The sequence below is a fragment of the Manis javanica genome, chromosome 7 (assembly GCF_040802235.1).
Source record: "Manis javanica isolate MJ-LG chromosome 7, MJ_LKY, whole genome shotgun sequence".
Taxonomy (NCBI): domain Eukaryota; kingdom Metazoa; phylum Chordata; class Mammalia; order Pholidota; family Manidae; genus Manis; species Manis javanica.
In genome coordinates this window covers 74,072,314-74,090,725 of record NC_133162.1, presented here as the reverse complement: position 1 = coordinate 74,090,725, position 18,412 = coordinate 74,072,314, and the positions used below count along the sequence as shown (strand labels likewise).

Here is an 18,412-nt window from a genome sequence, read left to right as displayed (position 1 = left end):
TGGCCCCTGGCCCCAGAGTGTTGGCCTGTATAGCCTTTTAAATTTAAATACTCGCCAATGAAAAATTATGGAGACTCTATATAAAGTTTACATCCTAACTCCCTCCCCTCCACTCCAATTTCGCCTAGCACCTAACTACCTCTACAGATTATGTCCTTAATTACCCATGTTTAGTGCCATTTCCACCCCCCTTTCCCCTCCTCCCCAGCATGTAAACTTCACGAGGATAGGGGGTTTGAGTGTTTTTTTTTTTGCTTTGTTTTGTTTCCTTTACTGAAGTACTTCAAACAACAAGTATCTGGAGCATAGTAGATGCTCAGTAGGTATTTTAATCAATGAAAGGAGTACGTGGGCTCTGACGGTCCCACACTCCTGTGTGTCCTGGGGTCCCACGGCTCTGCCAGACCGGAGGCCCTGCTCCCCTCAGCCGCGACTTTGCGATTCCTCCAAGCACCTCCCTCGGATAGCCGGGCAAAACCCCGATTTGTGGCAAAAAGAGCAATGAACAGAAGGCTCTGGCTTTAAGTCCTGGCCAAGCCCAGGTCAGACCGGGATCTGGACCCACACAAGGAATCAAAGACACACGTTAAGTGACGTTGGGGTGTGGGGAGAGACGGTTGAAGAGGAGGGGCGGGGAGGAGGGGGAAGGGAAGGAGGAGCCTCAGCCGGGACCCGGATGGGCGGGGAAGAGGCGGGAGCCAGGGTAGCCTCTGCCTCCAGAGGGCGCCCGAGCTCAGCCGTCGCGCTCCGCCGGCCTCCCGGCAGGGCTCAGGGCTAGGAGGCTGCCGCTCGCGCTCTGCGGAAACCGGGGAGGCGGGGATGCCGAAGAAAGCCTCCCTAACCTTAGCGCAGGGAGCGCGCCGGTGGGCTTCCCTTGTCTGTGCCCCTGCCCTGTCCAGACGCGGGCTAGGGCCGGAGTGAAGCAACGAACAAAAGACTGAGCGCAGAATCGCAGCTCATCTAATTGGGCGCGAAAGTACTTTTTGGGAAAAAGACACGGAGGACAGCCATCCCCGGGCCGCAGTCCCAGAGCCTTCGCAGCCTCCTGCTGACCGCCCCCCACAGCCCCCCGCGGGATCTGCTGCTCCCAGGCCGGTGGGCCCTGAACACTCCCCCACACTGCCAGGACCCTAGAACCCCCAAGGATAGAAACTGGTCCCTACCGCGCGGGGATGGAGTCCACCCCAACATCTAGCCATACCGGCAGGGGTAGGCGCAGTGGCCAGAGCGTCCTGGGGTCACTGGCGAAATACAAAAGGATGCCCCTTCCTGCCAGCGCGGCGCGCACTCTCCCTCCCTGCTCCTTATGCCCGAAACCCACTCTCCCTGCGGAGCCTCCCGGGGTGGCGGGCCTCTCGGAGTGTCCAGGGCGCGCCGACCGGCGGGCTAACGCTGCCACGCGACATCTCGGTGGGTGTAGTTCCCAGGACCAGAAAAGCTGACGCTAGAGCACAGGCCTGGGCTGGGGAGTAGGGGGCCTCCTTTCACCACTTTGGGTCGCACAGGGCCTGCGCTGTAGAGAGGCAGAAATACTGAGGTTTGAACAATTATTTCTAGCTTCGTTTACTGAGTGCTATGTGTCACCCAGGATGCAGAGCGCTTCGCGGTGGTGGCGAGGAGACTCGCGGAGGATTCCCCCCGCTCCACTCGCAGGGAATATGCTTAGCCCGTTTCACAGTTGAGAGAGCATAGGTACAAAGGGTTAAGTAAATTCACGTATACTGAGCCTCAGGGGCGAACTGCTTTTGTTTCCTTCCTGGAGGGTAGCATTTTATTTTTCTTTTCTTTTATGTTACTGAAGAATAGTTGGCATACAATATTATATTAGTTTCTATTAGGTTCAGGTGTACAGCACAGTGATTCATTAATAAGCTCACCACAAAAGTGTGTTGACTAGCTGTCACCACACTAAGTTATTACGATACTGTTGACTCTATTCCCTATGCGGTACTTTCACCCCCCTGATTTATTTACTTTATAATTGGAAGTTCATTTTATAGCCTCAATTGACAGGTGAGAAAACTGAGGTTTGTCTAATAAGCGATGGCTTTGGCTTGGAATAGGAGTTCTGCCTGCAAACACCGGCCTCGTTCCTTGGGCCGAGCTTCTGAGGCGCTCTTAGTGAACCTGGGCCAGCGGTCGCCTAGGGTCCCACACTCCAGAAACGGGGAGCGCCGGCCCAGCTGGGCCTCAGCCCCGGCACCGACTGGTGTTTCGTTGGTTCTCATCCATCGCCCACCTATGGAACTCAGTCTGTCTGTCTGCAGAATGGGAACCGTGCCCAGCCCCGCAGCCCAGCCTTCTTGCGCGGCTGGTCCCTCGCCAGAGGTCAAGCTTGCAGAGCAGGCCCCGCGCAACGTCAGCGGGTCAGAGCGCAGCAGCCCTGGTCACCCAGGTGCGGGAGGCGGAGGGAGGGAGGCGCTGGAGCCGGAGGAGCGGTCTGTGGGAGGGGCGCTTGTCGGAGCCCCAGAAGCGCGGGATGCGGCTCCAGGCCCGCCCCTCGCCGGGCCCCGCCTGCTGCCCTCTCCTCTAAACAGGCCCTCGCTCGCTTCCCGCCTCTGCGCTTGCCCTTGCCGCCGCCGTGTCCGCTGCACGTCCTCCCGCTGCCGGTGCCATGGATGCCAAGGTCATCGCCGTGCTGGCCCCTGTGCTGGCTGCGGTCTGTCTCAGCGACGGTGAATACGCTCGGCTGCGGAGACGGGGCAGACGCCGCGCCCCGCGCTCCGCGCCTGGAGCTAACCCGGTTCGCATTGCACTGCCTTGGGTAGGCTGGGCGGGCGCGGCGCTCAAGCCGGCGTAGCACCAGCCTTAGGTGGCTCCGCGCTCCGCAGGGGCTGGGGTTTCCGGGGACCGCGCCGCCAGACCTCGAGCAAACTGCGGAGCGAGGTCGGCCAGGAAAACTGGCTAGGCGCGGAGGGCGCGGGTGTGGAAAGGAGCCCCGAGCTGCCGCTCACTGACCGGCCTGAGCCTTCCCGCGCCCGGCGGTTTCTGGGGCGCACGGGCTCCGAAGTTCCTCTGCGCTTGGTGCTGGAGGTGCAACTGGCGGTTCGTGCGGGAAAGCTCTTTGCAAAACGCTTTTCGCTTCGCTACTCGCTGGTCGCGGCCGTGCGATGGGGGCCGCTGCGCGGCGTCCACTCACGGTGATTCGGCCCTCGCTGCACCCGCCCAGCCAGTCTCCGCGCGCTTCGACCGGAGCAGCTGGAGGGTTTGGGCTGCCCGCCCGGCCGTGCTCTGCACAGCTCCGCAGCCCCCAGCGGCGGGCGACCCCGGTCACCAGAGAGAGCTCCAGAGGCCATGCAGATCGCGCAAGCGCCTCCGCAACCCCGAAAACACCCCTGCAGGCAGGCGCCTTTGTCACCATTCAAGTGAGCACTCTCACCTCAGAGCGAGTGCTGCAGCGAAGCGAAGTTGGGTCACCCAGATATAGGCCACTGGGAAAGGTGGTGTCCCCCTTTCACCTGAGAGCTTTCTCTTTTGAAGCTTAAGAGAGAACTCGCTGTCCTTGCCACAGAACGCTGTTGCTGCAAACCAAAATAAACTGTCTGGACACACAAACAAAGCCATGTTAGGCCCCGCTACCCTGCTTGACTGTGAAGTTCGCAGCGAACTGCACAGGGTTGGAGGACACTGAGTGCTCTTAGCACGGTAAGCCTTGTCCTGTGCAGGAACCAGGCTCCTGAAGTGCGAGGCTGGGTTCCAGCCAGTGCCCCACTGTGGCATTCTGGGCTAGTGGCCCTGAAGCCAGTGTGGGCAAGGTGAGCATGCATGTGGCTTGGCCAGGTCCTGGACTAACAGGTTCAGGCTGAGCACCTGGGGAAGTGTTCTTTAAAAGTGTAGCAGTTGCTGGTCAGAGCTGCAGAGGGATCAGATCAAAGGCAATTCAGAATTTTCCTCCTAGCCAAAAAGGTATCCTAGGCTGTATCTCCAGGATACTTTTCTCCAGGAGTGGGACGTTAACAAACTGAGCATCTCCAGGACTCTGGGTGGGGCATTAACAAATCGAGTGGTCTGGTAGAATGGCTGTGTCATAATGCGCCTCTCTGGGGGAAATGGTGCTGTCCCTAGATGTCCCATCCTCCAGAGAGCTACAGAAAGGACTGGAATTTGGGGATCCAGGTCACTGAGTCCTGAGCTGGCATCACAGAGGGAGTGGGACCCTCACTGAGAGACTCCTTCTGACCCTGGGGAGGCTGCTTGGTGGCCACTCTGAGTTGCCTTCCTGGCAGCCAGGTGGCCAGGTCAGGGTCCTGGGCTCCAGGCTGGTTTGGTTTTCCTTGCATGTGTAGGTCAGAAAGCACTTTTGGCTCACAGAGTCCCACACTGCATTTTAGAGACACCTTAGCTCCAGCTCTGGCCCTTCCCCCACTTACTGACCTCAGCCAAGCAGCTGGTACCTTGGGTGCCCTAGGCTTCCAGGGGTTAAACCCAGTGTGGGCCCCATTCCCAGCCCTAGTGGGAAAGGTTGGCCCAGGCTCCTGTCTCTGCATTAGAAGGTTTTCAGGGAACTGCTCCAGAACATGGCCACATTAACCAGTTTCCAACACCACGTAACATCTGGGCCAACTCTGCAGCCTGCCCAAACACCTTGTCATATCCCTAACAGTTGGAAAAGGTACTAATGTTCATAAAAAGCTAGAGAAAGGACTCCAGGTGGACATGGCACCAAATTTTCTTAGTAAAATCACTTGGTGTTCTGTCACTTTAAAAAACCTGTTGAAATTCCCCACTTGACAGGCCCACAACTGGGTCCTGGGAGCAGGAATAAGAATTGCCTTTGAAGGAAATGGATAATCCCAGGGGGGAGGGAAGGAAGAGGGAAGAAAGAGAAAGCTTGTGTTTTGAGCTCAGAATCAGCTTTGATTTCTGGCCTGATCTCCACTGCTTGGTCAGTGGAGCCAGAACAGCTTCTCTGAGACAGCAGAGCAGCAGCCCCCTTCCACCCCAGTGCTCACACTGTGTGCCTCTCAGCTCACTGCTGCTCTGGGACTGGGACCCATCCTGCCTCACCACGGGCCCCAGTCCTCCAGTCCCTGCTCAGCTCAGGAGGACCCATGAGAATTCCACGGAAACCTGGGGCAGGACACTGGTGGGAGACTGGCTCCTCCATTACCCAGGCCTCCCAGCCCTGGGGTCGCTTTCTCAAGTGATCTGGTTACAGGGCAGTACAGACTTCCCCTGCAGGGACCCAGTGCAGTTGCTAAAAGCCTGGCACCTGCAGACTTTCTGGAGTTGGGTTGAGTGAAGGCTGCTCCCGTCCCTGGAGTCACTGGGCTCCCTGAAGCCTGGCTTTCTCCTTCCTAATTTTCCAAGTCCACTTTGGTCCTGGGAGGCCAAGTTATCTGCTTTTCCCTGGACGTGGTGGCTAAATAGGCTGCTGTCCCCAGGCCATGTCTTATCAACTGAATGCTGCCTTTGGAAAGAAAAAGTTAAGAAGTCCCTCACTCACAAGCTTTCTTGTGGCTAACACAAGTCTCGTCCCAAAGTGCAGAACTTCACCACCACCAGGAGGCCTCTGGGAGCTCTGTAAACAGGCAAACTTTTTTTTATACCTCTGGACTTAATATTCTCTGACATACATTTAAACCCTGACGAAAGTCTCACAGATTCAAATAATTTGGGGTATTAAGTAGGGCTTGGATAAAATCTGCAGAAAAGAAAAAAGCACACAAATCCCAGACCCCAGGCTTGCAATTCTAGATGTAAAGGGTGAGTGGTAGGTTCTGCAGAAGACCTGGCTAATTTACACTAATGAGTGTCAATTACTGCATTTTGCAAATTGGTAAATTGACAAAGATGTACTACAACCTTGGAGGCTGCAAAGCCCCTGCCTAGACAATGAAAGCCACATTTGACTCCAGCCTGATAATCTCCAGGACCTCAGGGAAGTGCTGGGGAGAAGGCGGCCTCTGCTGCTGGGATTCTTTTGGTGTGGCCTGGACTGAAGGTGGAGTGGGAAAGAAGACTGCAGGAGGGGATGGAGAGGGGGCGGCATTCCCAGGGGAGCTGCGGAGCTCCTGGGATGAGGCCCATGCCAGATGGGGGAGCAGAGAGAGCCAAGGAACCTCCTTCTTTCTCCTCCCCTGACTAACAAGGTCTTTCTCAGTTGGCCCTGGGGGAGTTTATTTTGCAAAGAATAACCAGGACCTCAGTGCCTTAGACTGAAACATTTCTCTCCTGTGATTAACAGACTTTATCTTGACACACCTGTGCAGGTGGGCTTCTTATTTAGGTCCCTGCCTTCCTAGGTCTAGCTGTCCAAGGGCCTTTGCCCTCTGGCCCTGTGGAAGCTAAGTCTGAGCGTACCCAGAGCCCCCTAAGCTGCCCAAGAGTTCTTGGCACAGGTGTGCCCATGACTTACCCATCCCTCTTGATCCTGCCATCATTCTGCCTTCTGAGCCCACGGCCCCTGGCCTGCAGACCCAGACACGTGTATCCTCAAGGCCTGGCAGGCCAACCAGCTCTTGTTCTCATTACCTCTTCTAGGGAAACCAGTCAGCATGAGCTACATATGTCCTTGCCGATTCTTCGAGAGCCACATTGCCAGAGGCAAGATCAAGCATCTCAAATCCTCAACACCCCAAACTGTGCCCTTCAGATTGTGGAAGTCAGAACATCACCCTCCAGGAATGCTACTCCTGATGGGCATAGGAACAACTAACTGGCAGACTTGGGAGAGCTGGAGGAATGACATGCTGTGTCCAGCCCTGAGCTTGACTTAATCAGAGGCACATGTTCCTACCTCGAGGCCTCTGAGTGTGCCACCAGGCAGGAGCTTCAAAAGTCACTCCCCTGACCCTTGGTGCCCCGCTGTGCTCGTAGTGGTCCTCGTCTCTTCTTCCCAAGTTTCCTCCCTGCAGGGCAGCAAATGGCAGTTGGCTGCCTCCAGCCTGGAGAAGCGTGGCCTTCACCCAAGTTTCTGCTGAAGGCCCAGCAAGTGAGCCAGCCCTTTACCAGTAATGGTTCTACCAGGTTGGGGGCTTCAGTGCTCTAAATTAGTCTTTCTTCACATAGCAAAACCTCACAAGACCCAAATTCTGTGTTAAGTCATCTTTAACCGTTTGGTGAAACCCAATATTTTCAGCTTACTTACCTACATGTTCTCAAATACAATACCCGAGATTTTGTTGTTTTGTTGGGGGGTTGATGGCAACTGTTAACATTTGATTTCCTTCAGGTGGGAAACAAGATAAACCCAAATCACACATACATAACATGCAAAGATCTGTCACCTGGGGCGCAGGAGGCTGGGTGAAGCTCAGGAAAAAAAGCCACACAGCAAGTGTAGTCGTGTATCTAGATGCCTGGGGGTGAGGCTTGGGGTTTCCTGGGGAGAGCTCATCCCCTGCAAAGTCCCAGTGCTGAAAATGAGACAGGAACACAGCAGTTAGAAAGAAAGCTGAATTTCCTGAAGGCTTTTCCACCCAACACCAGCGTTTTTTTAAGGTTGATTTTCTCTTTTTTTTTTTTCCCAGTCTTTGCTGCCTTGAATATGTTTTCATTTGCAATATGTTTTAGGCTGCTAGAAAATAAATGTTTTTTCACATAGTTTGTTTACAATAAAATTCTCTCCTTTGAGAGAGAGTTCATCAGAGAGTGAATTTAGCCAGCATGTTTAAAAAATCAAATGAGACCGAGGAGCAGTCATTGAACTTGTAAAATCTCTCTGGAAACCATTTTCTGCCAAACTACCTGCCCTGCCCCCACCTTGTGCCCCGTCCCTCTTGTCCTGCTTGCTCCCTTCTCTCCCCAGACTAAGGCAGGCAGTGCCTCTCGTAGGTCTGCTACCTCCAAGGCTTACTCTGAAGTCTGTCTTCCATGTACTAGAAAGATGATCGAGCCAAAACTCTGCTGCTGTCACTGTCCTGTTTAAAACCCTCACAAGTCCCCATAACTTTGCAGATAAAATCCCCCTCCTTTGCGCTTCTCATCTGGCCACCTGCTTCTTGAGCATCCTGCCCCCGCTCTTCCTCCGCACTCTCTGGACATTGGCTGGAAACTCCTGTTTCCCCCCTCCCTTCCCTTCACTTTCTGGACTCCTACTCATCCTTCCAAAGCCAACTGAAATGTTCCCTGGCCACCCCATAAAGATGTTTCATTTTCCCATCTTTCTGCAGTGGAGCTTGCCACACTCCTAAGCGCTGGGTTTCTCCAGCCTCCCTTGAATTCCTCCAGAACCCAAGCCTGTCAGGCGGGGCACTGGGCACCAGTGGGGGTCCTGACATGGGTGTCAGATGACCGAACAACGCTCAGACGACCACAGTGCCACCTTCTGTGCAGCTGCACACTGTTGCCTCTTCTGTTTTGGCAGGGCAAGGCTGAAGAACAACAATAGACAAGTGTGCATTGACCCGAAATTGAAGTGGATTCAGGAATACCTGGAGAAAGCTTTAAACAAGTAAGCACCACAGCCACAAAGGACTTCCCTCTAGATCCACTTGAGAAATTTAAAACCATGTGAGGGATGTGAAGGCAGAGGTGGGGGAAGGATAGCCTGAGTAGCAGCACCAGGTGTGCCTATGGGTAGCACACTGACCTGGGAACGGGCTGGAGGTTTGCCCAGCATGAAGACAATTGCATTTATCGTGTATTGCAGCTTGTATTCGCTCATGCCCTGTGCCCTTGCACACTGGCTGTCCTATAACTGGGGTTTTCTAAGAAATTGTATTATCCCAACTGCATTTCCCACCAGTCAGTTCCCTCATTATCATAACAGTCAGCATCATTTCATTACCCTTTTCTCAATCAATGATTACTTCAAGATCTGTACATGACTTGTTTTGGGGCTTCTCCTTTCTGCCCTGGGGATTCTGAGCACAGTTAGGTGATGGCCAAGCATGGAGCTCAGAAAAATGTCCCTCCTCCAGATGCCAAGGCTTGGAGGAGGACGGCAGGTGGCTCCTGCCAGGGCATCCCTCCTGAATGACAGCCAGGTGCTCCTAGCACTGAGTACTGCTAGGCAGCAGCCACCAGCTTTACCTGATCTTTCAAGCCAGCGAATCTGCAGGCTCCGTGTAGAAGCCGCTGTCACTGGGGACTGCACAGAGACCCTTTCCCGGTCATTCCCAGCCCTCTCCCTGCCTCCCACAGCATGCTTTCATGTCTCGCCTGCTTCTCATTTCTGTACTTGCTCAGCAGGAGGAGGGGGTTCACTGGGGCTCCTGCCCTGCAGCCCCCTCCTCCCTTTGGCCTCCCCTCCTGCCCAGGCCCTCTGTGAGAATCTTCCCTGGCCTCATCCACAATGGGGCTGGCCCTCCCCTGGGGAGTGTGAGATCATGACTCTCACACTTACATCCCAAGAAAGGCAACTCTTTGCAGAATCAGATGCCGTTTTCAATCTGAGAGCGTGCTTTGAGGAATTTGGATTCTGAGATTGCCTCATGGAGGCTCTCTATAAATTCTGAAGTTTCTGAAATCAGAAGTGAAAAAATAAATGAATAAATGAGCCTCTTGCCACTAACCCCTTCTCCTGAACCACAACAGTTAGGTTCCAGTCAGAGATGTTGGCAAGTTGAAATTTCTATGCATAAATGTGATCCACAGATGGGCCTGGTTGTATTTGAAACTTTTTGCAAGACATTTTTTAAATATATACTTTTTGTGCACATTTTTAAATGTTTCTTTAGAAAACAAATGTATTTCAGAATATATTTACAGTCGAGCAATTCATATATTTGAAGTGAAGCCATATGAATGTCAGTAGATTATGTTTCTCTATTGTCTTCAACTGAAATGTTCCCTGGCCACCCCAAAATACTCCCTCCTCTCCCCAGTCCTCCTAACATCCCCAATTTGTAAAGAAATAATGAACTATAAATGTGATTGCAGCTTTTTAATGTTAGCCACAGCGTATTTTTTCACTTGTATTAAGATTGTATCAAATGTGACATATGTACTAGCAATAAAATGCTAATTGTTTCATGGCATAAACCTCCTACTGTATGTGGGAATTTATTTACCTGAAATAAAACCCATTAGTTCAGACCCGGGGCTCACACACATGTCTGGAGTTGATGAAGAAATGCTGCTCTGCTGGCGGCTGCCTTAGACGCCTCTTGCTCGTTCACGTGTGAGGCCAGCACATGGGCCTTGCTCAGAAGCAGTTTAGATCTGTAACTCAAATTTTTGCCTCTTCTTTTAAAATTATTAAACCCAGTGGAAACAGCAGTGCAAGTTTTCTGAAGATTAATATGACTCACTAATTCCCCTTCTCTCCCTCCTCTCCCCAGTCCTCCTAACATCCCCATATAATCTCCAAAGACTCAATCCTCGTAATATCCAGTTTTCACATTTTACCATGCAAAAATCCCATAATTCCAGGCCATGGTTAATATCAAGCTTTCACAAAAACAGGTGGTCCTTCCACATAAATCATTAAATACCATTCAGCTTGAATCATTTTAATGTGACAGTCATGAGCCAGTTGCTCTAATAAAATTCTGCTGATCATCTCTCTCCCTTTCTTGCCAGAACAATTTCAGTCATTCCGAGGGGTGCCTATAGGCTCCAGAAAGGAGAAGGTGGAATCAAGCCACCTTCTTTCTCCAGATGGCTGTGTGAATACTGGGCCTCCAAACTCCAAAAAGCATTATTCTATTTGAAATGCAGGGTTTTTGTAGTTCAAGTGAAGAGTTCAGCTCTGCACTGAGAAGGAATGAAGCCCAAGGAGGCCAGGTTGAGTAAGATAATTGACCAAGTCCAGCCTGGTGCCTGGGGTGTGATGTGAATTTCACCTCTTGAAGGTGCATTTCTTCCCTGTTTGGAAGCCTTGGGCAATAGTTGGGGCCAGCCTCAGCTTGGTAAATTGGCAGTTGCTCTAAGCAGTTCACAGCTATTGTGGAAACCCCTCTAAGCTTATTTTTTGAGTGGGAGAAAATGTCTGATTTCTGTTAATGAAGTACTGATGGACAGTGTTTTGCCCAGGGGCCTCCAGGCAGGGGACTGAAGAAAACAAATGGTCCAGTGTTAAATGTTATGCAGACTGACACAGTTCTTGTGTATTTCAACATCATTAATGGTTCTACTAATTTTATCTAAGGGGGCGCAGAGAAGAAAAAGTGGGGAAAAAAGACAAGATAGGAAAAAACAAGCAACAGAAGAAGAGAAAGGCTGCCCAGAAAAGGAAAAACTAGTTATCTGCCACCTCGAGTTGGACCGCAGTGCCCTCTGCTCTTGTCTCTCTGGCACCCTGTAAATTTGCTCTACCCCTCCTCCGGGGCAGACCCTGCCCACTGGGCAGGCGCTCAGCCTTCCAAGGGGAAGCAGTGCTTTGCCACCCCTGTGGCCCCACTGGCTCCTGCATTTATGTGCTTTTTACAGCCCTTCCTGATCCACTAAGGTATGGAGAAAGTAGTTGTGCAGAGACTGGTGTTGGGGTCTGAGATGTGGAGCCCGCTCGGGACTCTAGGACAGCCGGGACTCCATCTCGAGCGGCCTGGGGTCTCTGGCATCACCGGGGATGCTGAGCCTTCCACGGACACAACGCCCTCTCTCTTGGGAGGCACAGGATGGTTCCGGAGCTCACACAGCTCCATGAGGCCTATGCCTTCTGCCTTCTTCCCTCTTGTTTTCCTCCGCAGGTTCTGCCCATCACGGCCTTGTAGAGGCAGAGCTGGCTGTGGCCATGCCACTAGGTGATAACTGACCCCTTTTCCCAAGCACCTGTTGCTGGCTCTCCACCTTCTGCTGCCTGGAGTGGGCCACTTCCAGCACTGCCTACCTGGGCCTGGGCTGAGAGAACAGCTGTACCTCCCAGCATGGTGGGCTTCTGCCACGCTTGTGGGCAGGACGGGTGGGAGTTCTGCATTCCCAGGAGCAACTGTGGAAAATCCTCAGGGAGCCTCCGGGCCAAGCATTTCACATTGCAGATTCTTAAACGAGTCCCCAGTGATGAGGAATGGTGTGGAGGGCCTGCAGCTCCAGGGACTCCTCACTCCTGCTGGGAGAGTCTCCATGACCCTGTGCTGTTAGGTTCCAGGACACAGCTGCCTCCGTCTTCACTCACGGGAAAAATCTGCTTACAGTGAACATGGTTTAAATTCTAGGACTTTCCTCTCCCCTCCCAGATTCATGTCTGAAATGTCTTACTAAGTAACTGTAGCTTGGACCGGAAGGAGGGGGATCACATGGAAGAGCAAGGCCCTGATTTCAGTAGTGCTCTGAAAAAGGGTGCCTCAGCCGTCTGGAGGGGTGTTCCCACCCGCCGTCACTCACCCTGCACCCTAGACCATGGTCATAGTTTCAGTACATGGATCCAGAAAGCTGAGGTGGTTGGAGGACAGAGCAGATGGACTACCAGGACAGAAAACCCAAGGTCCCTCGCTGTCAGACCCACTGTGTCCCCTCATGCTTCGAGCACTCCTGTGTGATTGCAGACAGAGAACTGCAGCCCTCCTGCCCACTAGGGTGCTGCAGACAGATCTGTTATTGCCGCTGCCCTCCCTTTAATCTGGCTGACTGTCCCAGCCTGCAGCCCTTTGCTGGCACTGGGATCGGCAGGCCCGCTCCCACCTGAATGGCATCTGGAAGTGTGCTGGGCTGCCTGGGGCTGTTCTCCTTTCTTTGGAAGCCAGCAGCGGTTCTGGCCTTTGGGGCCTTGGCGGGATTGTTCTGATCACCCAGAAGCCCCTGTGAGAGGGTCAGACCTGTGCCCCATGCTCTCCGTCATTCTTCACCCAGCCCCAGAGAGGGATGGCACGTCCATCTGGGAACCACGGGATGTTTGCCCTCTAGCAACAGTGGGACAAGCTGTTGCTGCCCTAATGTGACCGACTGCTTCAGTGCTGGGGGACTGCACCTCCCACTCCTGGGGATGAAGTGAGCGGGGCTACTAGGAAAGGCTAGCAAGCTCCAGTGCTGATCTTGTGACCCCAGTGACCCCACTGGAGACGGGGTTGCCCTGGGAGAGCACACAGCCCAGCCAGACGTCCTGTCATTCAAGGGGGTTGAATCTGGGCAGCATTGGGTTGGGCCAGGTGAGTGGTGTGTGGTGCTGGCTGCCCAGCCCTGGCCAGTGTGGCTGGAAGGTGGAAGTGGCTGTTGGTGCTGGTCAGACAGCCCCAAGGGCCAAGCTGGGCAGGGGCATTGCGCCTATCTTGCCAAGTGGCCTGCCCTGAGTTCCTCGGCCTGCTGTGCCCGCTGCGTGCTGCACCCACCTGTCTTCACCCTACGTGCTTGCCATCCACCCTTGCACTTCACCTGGCTCTCTCCCTCCCTTCCCCCTCAACCTGCCCCTCTTCCTCCCCTCCCTCTTTACCTGGCTCTCTCCCTCCTTGCCCCTACCCCTGCTGGAGGGTGATTGGGAGTCAGGAGTGGGGGCCCTGGCCTCCAAGTGGGCTCAGGTGCGGCCTGGGGACCCACCTTAATGGTGCCTCCCTCTGTTCCTGTTAACAGGAGGTTCAAGATGTGAGAGGTGCAGGTTGGGTCAGATGCCTGAGGAACCCTTTCAGTAGGAGCCCAGGTCTGAAAGCAGTGTTAGGAAGGGCCTGCAGCCACTCGCCTGAGACCAGGCAGGGCTGGATGCATTCCCAAGGGCTTTATTTTGCACAGTTTGCCTTACGTTCACCATTTGGTTATGTAGCAAAATATATGGTGTTTATTTTTCATTTAGTTTGATTATCCAGTGTCACTGGTGACAGATAGGAACATAGTCTACGGCCATTATTTTACTAGCTTTACTTCAATATCTTTCCATGGAGCCCCTGGTCACACCAGAGGTTCCTGAGTTTTGTATCTCTGAGCTGCAGAGGCTGGACCCTAGATGGAGGTACCTCAGCCACATCATCATATCCGGGGACCATCCAGGAGGTGTCAGGACTAAGCAGCATGGGTAAGCACTAGCAAAGGGTGCCCTGTGTGAGGGTTAGAGGGGGTTAGGTTCTAGAGGGCCAGGCAGGTGCCTCCCTTCCCTCAGAGAGGAGCTCAGCTCCCCCTTTGGTGAGGATCACAGGCCATCCCTGAGCTGATGCAAGCAGTGTGAGGCCAGGGTAAGGTGAGATGTGCCCCCCATCCTGTGCTCTTCTCTACATCCCATCATGTTCTTCTCATCATTCTCTCTCTCATCCATCATCATTGTCTCCAAGATTGTCTCCATGACCCTGGAAATGGACTCTCTCAAGACCAAAGCTTTCATTTAAACTGAGCACCAAGGAGCAGTTCAAAATGTCTCGTGTTACCCAGTCCTGAAAACACTGTGCACGTTGTGTCTTGTTTGGAATATTGGCTATTGTCCCATCCTGTGTTTCTATTCAAAGCCAGCGTCTCTGGTGCGCACTGTCAGTTCCTCGTGTGCAAAGGCTGAGAGTGAGGAGATGCCCGCAGGGCCTGTGACCAGGTTTCCGATAATGGCGGTTACCTTTGGGGTAGATGGCTGGTTTCCCTACTGATCACAAACCCATGGTAGGTCAACAGAGCCCAAGGGAATTGGGTTAGCTGCAGCCCTTGACCTCTGAGGGTGCCAACCCTTAGCGCTTCCATAGTGGTTAATATATCAGAACTATAGAGAGCTGTTCTTCATTGTGCCAAGCCCAGCATTCTTTGTGGAATAACATGATGAAAAGAATTCTCAACTTTTTCTTTGGTTTTGAAAACCCAATCCATAAAATAATCCTAGACCCGAAGATGTCTTCACCATTCAAATCCACCCTCATCTTTTCCAGCATTTGGCAATCCCATCACCTTACCTTGCAACTGGCCCTGGGCCTTCGTGGCTGCTGCTCTTTCTGTGCTCCAAGGACAGCCAGCAGAGCATTCCTTCCTCTTAGCAAATGCTGGGATACCTGGGAAAGTAAGTTAAAAAGCCTGACATTTAGTTTATTTCCTTTTCCTGAGAGCAGTTTTTGGAGTTGCATTAAGCAGTTTAAAATTTTCACTTTTTGAAAAGATAGGAAGGCTCTGACGGTTTTTTACTTGTTTTGTTGCTTTTCATTTGGCCTCTCTAATACTTTAATCCTTTGGTTAAATACCCCAGTAAAATTTTTTAAATTAAGAAGGAAGGGAAAAGGAAGGGTAAAACAAGGAAATTATTAATTGACAGGACACTATAAATAACATGCAGGAAGTATATTAGAGTCAAATAATCTTGCATTGTAGATGCTTTTAGGTTTAATAATCTTTGGAGTATCAGTAACATGTGTTAGGCATTTCCATAAATATTCCTTTAAACAGGATCTACATGGTAGGTAGAAGGCCAGCCCATCAATCAAACAAAAATTCACATCCTCAAACCAGCTATGTTCTATTGAAAAAAATAGAGTATGGGGTCTTTATTAGTTATAAAGGATACAGAACTGGTTTTAAAACTCTGTTTTGAAATTAACCTGTCTTCTCTACAGGGCTCCTGAATTATACGTGAAATGATTGAATTTTCAGAGGTCTGGTCATTTTTCAAGTAATCCAAGATATTTAAAAATCTTGTGGATGATTTGAAGGCAGTTTCCTCTGGAATCTGTGGACCAGAACCATTAAGTCTCTTGCTCCAAGAATGTAAATGTGGCTCTAAGTCTTGACTATGTGATTAAGTGAAGAATCATTTCCATTTCTCCCCTGTTGGGGGAAAAACAGATAAGAGTAGAAGCTACAGGGAAAATTATTTGTGTAACAATTCCTCTGCTTGTAATCTGCTCCTAAGTGGAGACTATGGAGCCACAGCAAATATGCATTTAAATAGTCTATATGCAAAGAAAAAAGGCTCTCTTGGTCCCCCTTGATTTCAAAATACCAGTCAAGTGCATCAGTTGGTTTGGGATCGCCCACCCGGCTGTCCCTCCAGGCCCAGCGCTGCACCGACCCGACTTTCCCTTGGGCTCCTGTGACCTCCAGGAGGTACTCCACTCACTGCCAGCCCTTGGCACCAGGACCCCGCCAAGCTTACAGACATTCTAAGTATTAGAACCCGAATCTCTGCCATGTGTTGTCTGTGCTGTTCTTTGTCCCATTCCAGCCAGGTGCCAAGACCCCAGCGAGGAGGCTCAGGAGTGCCCTCTGCTCGGCTGCCTGACCTCTAGAGAAAAGAGGTTTAATTTTTGGCTGAGGGCCAAATAGTAAAAGGTTGCAGTCCCTGTGCAGGAAGTCCAGAGAACTTCTGCACCTTTTCCTTGGATCCGACTTGACCTTCTTTGACCACTGCCTGGTGCTGTCGCCATGGGCTCCTACCCTGGACATTCATCACCTTTCCCAGGTAGCACCCCCTTTTGCAGCTGGCTGTAAATTGTGGGGCCCTGATCCCCCTATACATCTCCCTTGTCCCATTCCAAGGGAGCTCCATATTCCATGCAATCGCTCAGCTGTGCCAGGGGGACCCCCATGACGCTCCCTAGAGAAATTCTTCAAGTGCCCTAAGCAGACCACTCACATGCCCAGTTGAAAAGCCCCACAGGAAACTTGTTATTCTGCAACCTCGCTGGACTCTCAGTCTCTGAGCAGTGAGGGGTTCAGTGTTAAATGTGATAAATAGTGTATTTTGTATTGTTTAATTTGCATCTCCCACATAATGTGAAAATGGTCCAGGAGAAGGCTGCTTCCTGTATGTAGTGCGCTTTTTTTTTTTAACAAGTAACAACTCCTTTTGAGAAACAACAATTCCTTCATTGAAGTCATATTAATGAAAGATGTATATGCACTTATAATTTTCCTAATAAAGATATGTATTCCAATGTAGCAGCGATTGGTTTGAAATTAGTGTTACCATTTGGAATTTTCCAGACTTGGTTTTTCTTTCTCAAATCCAACACAGGAGAAATATACAGTCCTCTTGGTGGGGGTCTTGTAGGATCCCTGGGCACCTGTGCAATGCTGGTTCCAGCACCTTCCCCCACTGTGCTAGCACCAGGAATCAACCACCTCCACATTAGTTTTTCAGAATAATGTCTTTTCAGAATGATAAGGCATTGAAAAAACAAAAGTAGTCCATGGCCCATCATGTGTTACATGGCTGATGGCCCTCATGAGTTGGCTTATAACAGCTGCTATGCTGACCCTGTACCAGGTGGTATGGACACTGCGAGCAAGCGGGCTGCTTCCTGGGTTTGTGAATCCTGAAGCCTGAAGGATTAACTTGCAGTTAAGTGAGTATTTTCATACAGCAAAGTAAGTGGAAGACAGGGTGCATCCAGGTGTCAGGGGAGCATGGAGCATTAAGAGCTCCCTAAAAGTGCTGGTGAAGCTAAGACCTGAGAGAAATAGATTCCTTTGTGGGTGATTTACTGGTCCAGGATGACAGCTATTGAGAGCCCAGGTGGTGTCCTGCTGGGAGCTAATTCTGCCAGGGGTGTAGTTCATGTGAGGAGCCCAGCATAAGAGCAAAGCATCATGAGGGGTCCCATCCCTCCACCCCATGCCACAACCAACTGGATGGTATAGACCCCTGGCCCAGGCCAGCCCATCTACTCTGTCCCAGGAACTCAGAGTTGAGACTCAGAGCTCAATGGATTCCTGGGTCCTCTGTGACTGCAACTGAGAACTGTGCACTCAGAGTGTGGGTCCTAGGAGACAGGCTTATAACTGGAGGAAATGGATTCAGAGAGGTGAAGCTGAGGGGCCAGGCAGCCCAAGCCACAGGTGAAATGGGGCCATCCATATAGGGCCCAGAGAGTCAGGGAAGGTCCCTTGTGAGTACAGCCACACTCCCTGCCCATGAATTCCAGAATGAGGATTTCTGTTACTTACACCCAACTAACCATCCCTAGGGGCAATTGGTCAGGCAAAGGAGGGAGGAGGATGGGGCCGTGGGCTGGTGCTTGCACATGTCATGTGGGAGACCTCCCTATGCCTCCATGGCCTCCCTAGGGATCTTTGAGCCCTCTCCCTGGCTTCAGCTTGAACCCCAAAGAAAGACCATACAAGCCAGCTGCCCTGCTGTGACTGACAAACAGTCCAGAGCCCCACCCACCTGTAAAAGGTGCAGAAATGCTGTTTGGGGCATAGGCCCTCTTCCTTCCCTGAAGGCATCCAGAAACACCAACCCAGCTTGCCCAGCATCTCCCCAGTGAGCTGGCAGAGCCTGCAACCCCGTTGTGGTGACCTGCAGCCCAGCCCAAGGAGTGGGTGCATGGGCGCAGTTTGCAATTTATCCCACAGCCTGTGAATCTAGAGAGAACATACTGGGGCACTGGAGTTCTCAGGCGACCCCATCCCTGGGGCCCCCTGCAGGGCTGTAGGCTCCATGAAGTCTTGTGAGGGGTTAGGGGAGCTTTGTCCCAGTGCCCTAAACACTGCTCATCATAGTAGGTGTTGAACACACATTTGATGGATGCTGCCAGGCATCACCAAGCCCCAGGACAGCAGCCTCTAGGCAAGCCACAACCTAGCCCAGCTGTCCCTACCTGGAACTAGAGCTACTCTCAAATATCATGGTGTGTTGTCAAATTTGCAGGAGTTAACACTCATTTTGGGGCAACTGAGTGGCAGCTACCCCTTG

The 18,412-nt window shown here is 51.9% G+C and overlaps 1 protein-coding gene and 1 long non-coding RNA gene across 5 annotated transcripts in view; one reads left to right on the top strand and one right to left on the bottom strand.

Moving 5' to 3' along the window:
• Window positions 1-18,412, bottom strand: part of LOC140850587 (uncharacterized) — a 204,334-nt gene that overhangs the window by 76,476 nt on the left and 109,446 nt on the right. The gene's annotated exons all lie outside the window — the stretch shown is intronic.
• LOC140850427 (uncharacterized) lies at window positions 1,759-11,062 on the top strand. Of its 4 annotated transcripts, none has more exons than XM_073241156.1 (3): window positions 1,759-3,645; window positions 8,309-8,395; window positions 11,036-11,062. In XM_073241156.1, exon 1 carries the CDS (start codon window positions 2,044-2,046, stop codon window positions 2,677-2,679), a length of 636 nt encoding a protein of 211 aa, XP_073097257.1. In that variant the 5' UTR covers window positions 1,759-2,043; the 3' UTR covers window positions 2,680-3,645; window positions 8,309-8,395; window positions 11,036-11,062. The 4 variants fall into 4 exon arrangements, 3 of the variants coding, with proteins under 3 accessions (XP_073097257.1, XP_073097256.1, XP_073097255.1); XM_073241155.1 differs by lacking the exon at window positions 11,036-11,062 and adding an exon at window positions 8,865-9,956; XM_073241154.1 differs by lacking the exon at window positions 11,036-11,062 and having other exon boundaries at window positions 8,309-9,952.

Bases quoted from the DNA above. Each gene is read 5' to 3' on its own strand.
- LOC140850427 (XM_073241156.1), top strand. From the start codon at position 2,044: ATGGCTTTGGCTTGGAATAGGAGTTCTGCCTGCAAACACCGGCCTCGT.